Below are 11457 nucleotides of genomic sequence, written 5' to 3'. Positions count from 1 at the left end.
CTCTTACCACTCATGACTGAAAGGTTGTCACAAAAAAAAGAATAAAATCACACAGAAATGTTGAGAAGCAAAAGTACTGATTTTAATGGTCCAATAAATAGTTCCACCGAATGACCAATTCAGGAACGATCTCAGCAGAGTGCCTGCATATCAGTGCTTATACAGATCTACAAACTGATCACTCTTTATTTGAGTGTCTGTATGGTTTGTGTGTGTTCTCAGACTTTCACAAAACATTCACATCTCCAACTATCCAACAGATGATTCAATCCCCATCAATCTGGAACAATTAGCAAAAATGACATTTTATTCTGTTTTCGCCTTTGTAAACACAAAGAAATGCTTCGATTTAGTGGGACCAGAGAGTAACACAAACGGGTCAAAAAAAAAATCAAGGCCCAATAAGTGGCCAGCATTTGTTTTGACTGAGTCCAGAGGCTCTGCCCAAGACACTAGTGGGGATGGGTGTAGATTAGTGGGCGTGTGGGGGTCTACCGCGACCTCTTCCTCTGCCAGCAGGTGCCGCTGGGCCGTCAGCAGTAGAGCGAGGGTTCTTGATGGTCTCATCCACTGAGAGGATGAGACATGCAGCTTCAGAAGCAGCGGTCAGGGCATTGATACGCACAACAGAGGGCTCCCATACACATCCCTGGAAGTTATCTGATATATCTTCATTATTCACGTCCACTCCATACCATATACCACCCTAAGGAAAATGGAGATTATGCAAATGGATTCATTATAACACTGACATTTAATTGAGATGATTTAATAAAAATAAAAAAAAGCCTCGATTTGTGTATGTACCTGTGCATGCTTGGCCCTCAGTTTGTTTAGGATATTGGTAGCATCAAAGCCTGCGTTGTCACACAGCTGTCTGGGAATAATCTCCAGGGCTTTGGCATAGGCTCCGATCAGCAGCTGCTGCTTCCCTGGAATTGTTCTAGAGTAATCCCTCAGATACTTCGACAACTCCATCTCTATAGCGCCACCTCCAGCAACAATAGAGTCATTCTGTCGTGGGGAAATATGAGAATGTTCAGTAACATCTATGTTTGTAAATTTGTCTCCCCCTGCTGACAGTTCTTAAAACATTCTGAAATTAGGACTATAGTACTACTTTCCTATGTCATTCGGCTCACTGTACCTCAGAAATACTGACGAAAGGAAATCAAGGACAACATAAATCTGCAGTTGTAATCATTTGTAGCAAGAGATGAAGCTTTCCCCACCTTGATTGCTCTGCGCACAATCATGATGGCATCGTGCAGGGAGCGGTCCGTTTCCTCCATGAACTGCTCCGCACCACCCCTCAGGATGATAGTGCAGGTCTTGGCCTTCGGGCAGCCTTTGAAGAAGTTGTATCTGCAATGCAATACACACATAGTTACTTCGCATTTATGGAAAATGTTTACATTAAATCACTTATTAAAATCTCCAGTTTCATGGACAATTACATTCTGTATTTACATAAGAAAAGAAAAAAAACATACCTCTCTCCTCCAACCTGCACTTCTTCAAAGAGCTCACACTGTCCAAGCACATCATCAGTCAGGGCACCGACACTGGTCTGAATAGAGCCACCACAGGCCTGGAGGAGACATCGCAACTGCTTTAACTGCTATATGGTCAACAACACATCATTACCACGACCAAACCATTATTACATGTGCATAAGGCATATCTGGCATTAATTTACTCACGACAGCTTTCAACACTAAAAGAAAACTGGACTATACTCCAATATAAAAACAGAATGGAAGTACTGATACATAGCCAAAGCAAACTGACAGGATATACACAGGATACCACTATACCATCATAGTTCTCTTAAGATCTTCCTCCACAACACGGCCTGCACAGAACAGATCTCTGTCTGCAAAGTATTGTGTGGCCACATCTCCAATGGGCAGCTTTGACAGCACCACTTTAGCACCGGATTTGTAGATCTTCTCCAGCTTATCGTATAGGATGTTCCATTCAGCATCAACGATGGCCTGATATTCCTGCAAACAGCAGCCACATAAACATGTAGAAAAATTATTGAGTTTGTTTATATGAGCCATGATGGATTACAGACATGAGATTCTAATATGAATTTGCAGACTTTGGTATTAGTTAGTGTCACTGCAATAAATTACCTTGTAGAAGCTACAGAAAGCAGATAATAATTACGGGCCTTCACTTCTGCCAAAATAATGCCCAATTTAAAATGACAACTACACCATCATTTGCTTATGGGCCCAGTCCTTTTATCATTAGGCCTCAACAATCAAAGAGACAACCTGTGACAGTTAAGAGCAGTACTGACCTCCACCGAGTTGACACGGACTTCTGCATTGTCCTTCTCTGCCTTCAACTCCAGCTCAATGTTGAGCAGTGCGATTTTTGGGTTCACATAGCGCTTGGGCTGCATCTCAAAGCCAGCATAGGAGAAAGTCTTCTTGAATGCCACACCAGCTACAAGCTGAGAGTCCTGATAGACAGAAACAAAAACAAAGGACCGCAAGGTTAAAATCTACATCTGATTCTTTTGCTGCATTTCAATAGACAGACCTTTTCCTCCCCATTCTGCATATCTGTGAATATGACTGTTCAGCTATTCCACAATAATGATCCTGAATGTAAAGGGCTTTGTTCAGACTGGCGGCATATATCTGTTTTTGTCATATCCAACTAAAATATGTAGTTTCGTAGTCTGAAAATAAATAAATATTCCAGTTTTCATTCATCACACTAACAACTACTGTCAGTTGCTGCATGAGTAAAGGCTTTTGACCTGCTTTGCAGTCTGGAGAAAGTCAGAACCAGTCTGCATATTTTCAGTAGTACGATTTGACATTTCGTACAAAAACATGTATGATGGGCTGATTCAGATTTTCTAGCTTCAGACTAAGATTCCATCCAGTCAGAGGATATAAAGTCAGAGCCAGTTTTTAACTAATTTATTTTCATACACCTCCTAGAAACAAGCTGTATTTAGCGTGAGTTTGTTGTTTGAAATAAATTGCCCAGGTTTTCTCCATTTACAAAGTAGGCAAATGTGTGACACGTAATGTTTCAAAATCTATTTTAAAAGACGTGAGGTATATTCCAGTTTTAAGTCGTGCTGACCCAGGGCTCGCAAAATCGCTAGCCCGACGTCCCGGGGCTATTGTGTTTTACAGTCGGGCTACCAAAATGTTTCACCACCTTGCCCGACGGGCTATCTTGAACAGTTATATAAAATTCCTTCCTTGATTTGCGCTGTTCACTAGCTTGTAGGGGTAAAACGGATCATAGTTGATCGTTTGCACGTGTTTCTTGCCGTTTTAAGTCTTGCCGATTTAAACATTCAAGTGTTTTAAACCATTCACGCGCATTCGGAGTAGGGCTGGACAATAATTCAATATCAATAAGTATACGCGAAATAATTTTTTTCAATAACGGTGATATGATTTTTAAACACATTTCCGGTATTTCGATATACATTACCAGTGTTTCCCATACATTGATTTATTTGTGGCGTTTGACTTCGTTGAATAAACATGAGCACTGCACGTTTCAAAATCATAACACAGCGCGGGTGTTTTATATGAATGTATCTCTGAAGGGAACCGACTGTCTTCAGAAAAGATTCGATGGCATTTTCATTTGATCTGATAAAGTAGCATTCTTGAGCGGAGCTGCTTTGATTACAGCCGTTACTGGAGAAACCGCTAGTTTTATCACTCTAAACGCGCCTCCTGCTGGCAGAGAATCAGTTTGCATTTACAATAAGCCCGTCTCCAGCAACATTTCCAGTTTTGTTGTTGTTCAATTTTTTTGTTTTCTGCAGTGACTCTGAGCACTTTTCCTACCCTTTTTTCTGGCTGAAGCACATTTGTTTCAATCTATAAGAATAATCAGCCTACACTACCAGTCAACATTTTTTGAATTCACAAATTTTTTTTTTTTTTTTTTTAAGAATTCTCTTCTGCTCACCAAGGCTGCATTTATTTGATCCAAAGCACAGCAAAAACAGTAAAATGTTGAAATATTTTTACTATTTAAAATGTATTTCTATTTGAATACATTTTAAAATGTTATTTATTCCTGTGATCATACATAGGTAAATTGTCAGCATCATTACTCCAGTCTTCAGTGTCACATGATCCTTCAGAAATCATTCTAATATGCTGATTATCAATATTTAAAACAGTTGAGTACATTTTTTTTCCAGGATTCTTTGATGAATAGAAAGAACCAAAGATCAGCATTTATCTGAAATAAAAAGCGTTTGTAATATTATACACTATTCTATTCAGTATCATTTTTATTATTTTTTTGGGAAACACATTTTAGAAATTAATACTTTTATTTAGCAAGGATGCTTAAAATTTATCAAGTGATGATAAATGCATTTATAATGTTACAAAAGATTTCTATTTCAGATAAATAATGTTCATACCGATGTCGGAATTATATCGAATCGACCGAAATTAAGAAATATATTGTGATATCAATTTTGACCATATCGTCCAGCCCTAATTCGGAGCTGTGCGCACTCATTCAAAGCGTGCACAGAGAGCCGCATTTCAGACAATGCATGTACACAGAATCGATTCCTCTTTCGCATATCCTTTCATCTGAATGAACATACACACAAAATTATCTCAAAATAACTGTCCCGGCAAGTATTCTCGTAAACACAGTCGGTTATGCCTTAAGGCAGTGGTTCTCGCCCGTCACGAATTCAAATGCGGCCCACCGTGCTGAACACATTTTTAAAAAATACTTTCAGTTTTACAATTCATTTTAGTTATTACATTAATTAAAAAATGTACTAAATAAATATAAGCTATAGCCTAATATTTTTATGTAAAATAATTTTGTTTTTCATATATTATTTTCAGACATGAGCAGTACTCACATAGCCTAATTAACGTTACGCATTTAAAGTAACGACCAAGTGGCCAGCGGCAGACAGTGAGCATATGTTTGATCAATTTAGCCTTCTCAAATCATCACGACTTGAGTAAAATAAAATCTATAGATATAAAACAGTTCAAGCATATAACAATGTTTAAACGTTAAACCTAGATAAATGTGCGCTATATCCAATAGTTTGTGCAGAAAGTGGAAGCTGAAGCGCGCTTTGCAGGACATAGAGGCGCCAGCGCGATCACTTGCATTTTTTTTCAGTGGATACACCGTCAATTTTGCTCATAAAGGTACGAGTAATACATCATTCGTAACTGTAAAGGGTCTACTTTTATTTGTGTGCACTCACAATATCAACAAAACGTTGTGCTAAAATAAAGAAAACAAACATGATGCGCTTTCTGCCGTCTCGTTTTGAACAGGAGCGCTTCACAAAAATTAACCGAAACTCAGCGAATACATGTCTCACAGGCATGATAAATATATATATAGAAAGCTTTAAATTACTACTTAACGAAATAAAACAAATCAAAAACTCTTTCATTATGATCATAATCCGTAAAGATGCACTTCTCTCTAAAGGTGCGTCTAATGAAGAGAGGGCTAGTTAGGATCAGCAACTTCATCCTTGCGACACCGACTCAGAAAACACTAGTTTATTAGTAAATAATTAAAATATCTCCTTACTGTTTCCCCCTGACACATTTATGGTAATTACTTTTGCCGACGCTTAAGCCTATTGCATGCATTTGAACACAGAACTGTTCAGCTGTGCTGACGGCACGCACCACACATACTGCTGTTGCGGGACACTAAACACCGTCGAGCCGCTCTTGACAGTCTCGGTAGCACGGCCTCGGTTTCCACCAGCGCGGAAATCTTTTTTCATCACTAATTGATTGAGGTCTAAAATATAAAAATAAGGAGAAGCCTAAAACAGGCCCGAGGCCCTACCCGCGTCTGAACTATGACGTGAAAATTGTCCCGAAGCCCGGCCCGAGGGGCGTAAAAAAGTCGGGGCCCATTGGGCCCGGGCTGAAATGCAGGACTCTAGCTCTGATCTAGCACACAGAAAACAATTTGACTGAAAATGTATCAGAAGAGAAAGAAAGAAAGAAAGATAGTGATCATCTGCGCAATTTGGAAAAAGAGGCGGCTTTTCTGCATTAGGTATGTTTTTTTTTCTTTTTTTACTTTTGTACAGCAGTTATTGTTCATTCTAAATTTATTTTTTTAATGTAGAATATGTGTTGCATAAATACATGAAATGTAGAACATATAAAAAGTGCTTGTGGCTCCTCTGCCCGGGGGGGCCCCCCCCCCCCCCCACGCATAAAAGTGAAACTCCGCCTATGATTGTGCTGTTACTCCTTTCGAGCCGAAGTTCACAAAATTGGGTGTTATTTATGGGGAGTAGAATTATTTATTTATTTCAATGAATGTAATCGATTAGATATCATAATATTTAGGCTATTATAAATCAGGTTGGTTTGTATTGCTGACGTAATATGTAAATGATGCGGCCCGCGAGACTTGCACTTGGACCATAGTGCGGCCTGGTGGAAAAAAGGTTGAGAACCACTGCCTTAAGCGAACGTAAACAGAGGAGAAAGAAATCTCAAGTGCATCATTATATTGGATCTGTGCATTCAGTATTAAAGGGGCAGCAGCCTATAAATACGGGCTGTTCCATAAGCGCCACCTGTTGTCAGAGAGTGACATTTACGTCTCGTTCACAAAGCTAAAATCAGACCATTCTGTTTTTGCTTCAAATTTATACAATCTAATTGTATTTAGCCTCTGTTTGGATCGTGATTAAAATGCAGTGGTTGCCTCTGATTTAAAATGGAAAAAGCCAAAGCCTTAGATTGTTTATATGAAGAGATTTATTTTATTTGTATTATTTAATTATTTGATTTGGGATTTGTTTAAAAACGTTCAAGTTAGTTTTATTATTTGACATATTTCAATGTCATAAAGAAATGTGTAGCATTGTTGGAGAAATAATAGAAGGACACCTTTTCATTTATAATTTGTCTTAAAACTCATTTTGTTAAAAAGAAAAATTGAGAAAATTGTATTGTGAAATCAGTATCGTGAATCGCATCGCATCGTGAGCTGAGTGAATCGTTACATCCCAATATGCTACTAGTTTTTTTGCTGTGGTATCAAAGAAGTATTCTGTTATTTAAATAATAAAGAACCATATTTTTTTATGCTCATCTGCAAAATGACCCGATCTGTTATTCAAAATCTGATATGATTCCGAGCCGTGGGTTTTGTGATCCGTTGCACCCCTACTCTCTTGACTTGTTATTTGAAGAAAAAAAGCAATCAATTAAGTTTTTAATCATTCTGATTTGTCCGCAGTGAATTTCAGCCGATGTCTTTTTTTTTTTAAATGTTATATTCAGGCTACTTAAATTCATTTTGGGCTACCAAAATCTGAAGAACGTCTGCCCGAAGGGCTACCAGGCCCTGTGACCCTTACATCATTACTACAGCAACAAAAAAAATATACACTAGATATTGACTACATTGTCTGAACATACAGATTTCAATACTTGAAAAACGACAGTGACAGTCAGTCCAAAAGATTTGTGAGCAGTGTTAACAAAAATGTTATAAATAAATCATAAAATATAAGAATTCTTTGGAATCTAGAACACTGCTCCCTCACCTCCAGAGCTCCACCCTGCACCTTCTTCACTCCAATCATCTTCAGAGGAAGTAGATCATCCAGCATCATCACCGCATCCACCACCATCTTGGAGAAGAACTCCTTCTGTCCTGCAATCAGCTTGGAGTTCAGAGCCGTAGCAGCACACTTCTCCAACAACCTCCTCTGTTCTCTGTGGTAGCAACAGAGGACAAATGATCACCTCCGTGACATTTATATGCTAATTACACATTACTATGATATATAATAGCGGACAGTGATTAGACTCACTGCTTGTCATCCTTTTTGATGGTAACAGCGATTTCTATGATCTTTTTGACAGCGAGCTGTGTGGCGATGCGGAATGCTCTGATGATGGTCTGGGGGTGAAGCCCCTCCTCTACATATGGCTTTAACTGCTTCAGAAACTCAGCAGCAAGCAGAGTCACCGAGGTGGTGCCGTCACCAACCTAAACAAACACACAGAATGAAGATGATACAATCTAGCGGATTTAACTAGCTATAAGATCATGCAATTTGAGCCCAACTTGCTCAAAATGACATTTTTAATTATGAATCCGACATGCAGCTGCTTTAGTCATGTTTACATTCACAATACTGTCTTTAGCATAGCTTTAACATGATATTGTCAATCAATCAACACTGAGAACCAGAACTATCTACCTACCTAACTACCTTTTAAAGCAGTAGACATATACACACAGAATGCAGGAATCTTACCTCAGCATCCTGAGATCTGGCAATGTCTACCAGAGTCTTGGCCGCAGGGTGTACGACATCCAAAAGCTTCAAAATTGTGGCTCCATCATTAGAAATAGTGGCTTTGCCTGCAAGATAATGCCATGTAAATCACAACATGAAAAAACAGAGCATCATATTAATATGATGCCAAGAAATATACCAGTCCTTCCCAATAACACAGCACCTCTATTGAAAATCTGACTTACCTCTGTTATCTACCACAAGCTTGTCCATGCCACGGGGGCCGAGGGTGGTCCGCACAGCCTCTGCCACAACCTGGCAGGCATTGATGTTACTGATGAGCTGTGGGATCCCCTGAGAGCTGTCTGTGCCCTCCTTCAGGAGGATGACTGGAGTGGGCTGAGGGGAGATGTTCAGGAGTCACTATAATATCATAACTACACCATCTTTTGAAATCAATTAAACGTTTTTAATGTCAAGTTCAGATCAAACAAGAAAACTCCTATTATTTATAATAGATATGTTCACAATATTTTGCGCTTGTGCTAATTTCCATGACATTTCCAAGCCTGCAAAATCACAATTTTTTAATTTAAAGGTTTTCCATGACTATGGGAGACTTTTGACAGTTCTTATACAGCCAGTGTATTGACCATTTATGAAGGTTAATTAATAAAGTGCTGTGATATTTACTTAAACATTTACATTATTACATTATCCCCATCTCTCTCTATATATACACACAGAGAGAGAGAGACATTACAATACGTACAAATAACAGTAATACCTGCTCTTGTATTAGTTCTTGCAGTTGAAAAACTGCATACTGTCATGCACAAAAGAGATGTCATAAATAACACTAAAATCTCTCTATGAGTGTGTCCCTACGTGCTAAAAAAAATAAGGGCATTTAATAGAAAAAAAATCGCTTCATAAAGTCACAGGTTTATCATAGTAACTTAACTGAAGAGACAAACACTGAAGGGTGTAACCGGTTCATTCGCTCTTTCTGCATTACCGAAATTATGCTAAACTAAAGCCTCTGGCATCAGTTAACCACACGGATCAAAACTATTGAGTGAAATAAATATATATGTGTACTTTTGCACATCGCGTCGTAAAGCAAATCTCTAAATTCTGCCTGTCACTCTCATACAGAAGAATGAATCGTTAGCCACCAAGCTAGCTAGCATCAATGTAAATCTTCAGGCGTGTTATCCCATTTAAAACAGAAATAATCTCGCAAACATGTTCTTTGTGCGTTATTCTCGCTGGATGTTTATCTCCCAACACTAAGAAATGCACCGACCGGTCGGATGACGATGGATTTGAAGGTAAAACAGGCATGAAAGCGCACTCACCATCATGTTTGCAGGATAGAGAAGGACGCTGCCGGGTGAGGTACCCACAATGCACCTAGAACTCTCTAGAACACGAGACGCGTCTGATGGCAAACTGATGATGACCAGCAGAGGGCGCTATTACTATAGTTTTCATGTCTGCTGCTCTGCAACCTGAACATTTATTTTTATTTTTTTACATATCAACTATTCATTAAATGTTAAAGAAAGAAAGAAAGAAAGAAAGAAAGAAAGAAAGAAAGAAAGAAAGAAAGAAAGAAAGAAAGAAAGAAAGAAAGAAAGAAAGAAAGAAAGAAAGAAAGAAAGTTTTGCGTTATGGAAGGTTTCCACCAGGAAATACATTTGGTGAAGTGGAAAGTAAGCGATTTGTTTACAAGTAAGTAGGCTAAACAAACAAACAAACAAACAATAAATAAATAAATACAGTTATGCAATATGGAAGGTAAATGTACATTTCCACAAGGAAATATACAATAAATACATTAATAAATAAATAAATTAATTAATTAACCTTGCGGGTCACAATATGCCTGCTTAGCTGCTGTATGTAAAATAGTCAATAGATGTTTCAAATAAATAAATCAATAATATCTAAAAAATATTTGTAATATTACATTTCCACCAGGAACATATTTGATATTGATATTGATACACACACAGTTTCTTACATTTGTTTACATAAACAAGCAAATAAACTCTATAGTAATGAGATTAGGGAAGAATGACATTCAGTAGAGGTTATCTACAAGTTGTATGCAGATTACAGATCTCACTCTTTCTTTTACCCATATATAATTATTATTATTTTTTTTACATCCTTTTTATATACTTAATATACTTAATTTTTACATTTTACATTTTACATTTTTTTTTCTCTGTGTCTGAACCACAGAGAGACTATCCTTCAGATGAACAATAAGCTTCTGGGCAAATTAAAACAAACAGACAAACATGCAGTTCAGACGGTCAAGATATGTCACAGTGTTTAAAGCACAAATAACAACACTCAGACTTCAGTACTTTTTCTCTCTATTACCCGCATGCACACACACATCATGTTCAGAAGCCTTGTTTATGCACTGCATTCTTCTCTATATATTTAAGATGTCTTAGATGTAACAGTATATGTATACTTTTTTTTAACCCAGTGTAACTACAGGCTTAGGCTGCTGTGGTTTACAAGTGGTTCTGGATAGTGAGGGTGGCGCATGTTTCTTTCTGTGATGTGTCTGTAGTCTGTGGCTGAACTAGAAGCTCTCAGGGTTCCCTTTTTTAGACACATGTAATTATCAGACGTTATATATACGCACCCTGCCTCGCCCTTATGGAGGGTACCTTTTAACTGGGATATTTCTGGCATCTATGGCAGTTGACCCACCCATCTGTGAGACTGCACAAGATGAAGATCCAGCGCTATGCAAAATGTTCTAGGCTCCATCCAGATACACAGAGATGTCTGAAAAATATACAGAATATAACCTACCTTGCTGAAGACCAAAGACTTGACTGGTCAAGCAAAGCTCTCTGAATGTGATTTGAACTCAGGGCCATTTCTAGCCATTTTGACACCCTAGGCAAAATCCCTATTGGCGCCCCATTCACATTGGTTGTCATAGTAACGGCACTAATGTGTGGAGATTCGGCACATTGTGAGTTCCACAAATCTGAACGCATTATTTGTAAATTGACATAAGATATACATTTCGCACCATTTATCATCTGTAATACCACTGTGTAGCCACTAGATTCCTGAATAGCCTTATATGAAATATATATAAACAGGTTTGTGCAATCCCTAGTTGCTAAGAAATT

At 38.1% G+C, this 11457-nt stretch overlaps 1 protein-coding gene across 1 annotated transcript; it reads right to left on the bottom strand.

Annotated features, from left to right (window-relative positions):
* Positions 1-58: 58 nt before the first annotated feature.
* On the bottom strand, positions 59-9736 carry LOC107571935 (T-complex protein 1 subunit eta-like). The gene is made up of 11 exons (XM_016258322.1): positions 9646-9736; positions 8530-8683; positions 8303-8409; positions 7853-8031; positions 7583-7754; positions 2312-2476; positions 1818-2006; positions 1494-1591; positions 1233-1365; positions 808-1014; positions 59-706 (listed from the first exon to the last, which is right to left on the bottom strand). Exons 1-11 carry the CDS (start codon positions 9649-9651, stop codon positions 473-475), a joined length of 1644 nt encoding a protein of 547 aa, XP_016113808.1. The 5' UTR covers positions 9652-9736; the 3' UTR covers positions 59-472.
* Positions 9737-11457: the final 1721 nt, after the last annotated feature.

The sequence above is a fragment of the Sinocyclocheilus grahami genome, unplaced genomic scaffold (genome assembly GCF_001515645.1).
Source record: "Sinocyclocheilus grahami isolate Dianchi unplaced genomic scaffold, SAMN03320097.WGS_v1.1 scaffold1671.1, whole genome shotgun sequence".
In the NCBI taxonomy this organism is placed as follows: domain Eukaryota; kingdom Metazoa; phylum Chordata; class Actinopteri; order Cypriniformes; family Cyprinidae; genus Sinocyclocheilus; species Sinocyclocheilus grahami.
Note: the sequence above shows the minus strand (reverse complement) of the source record. Positions and strands in the feature narration are given on the sequence as shown.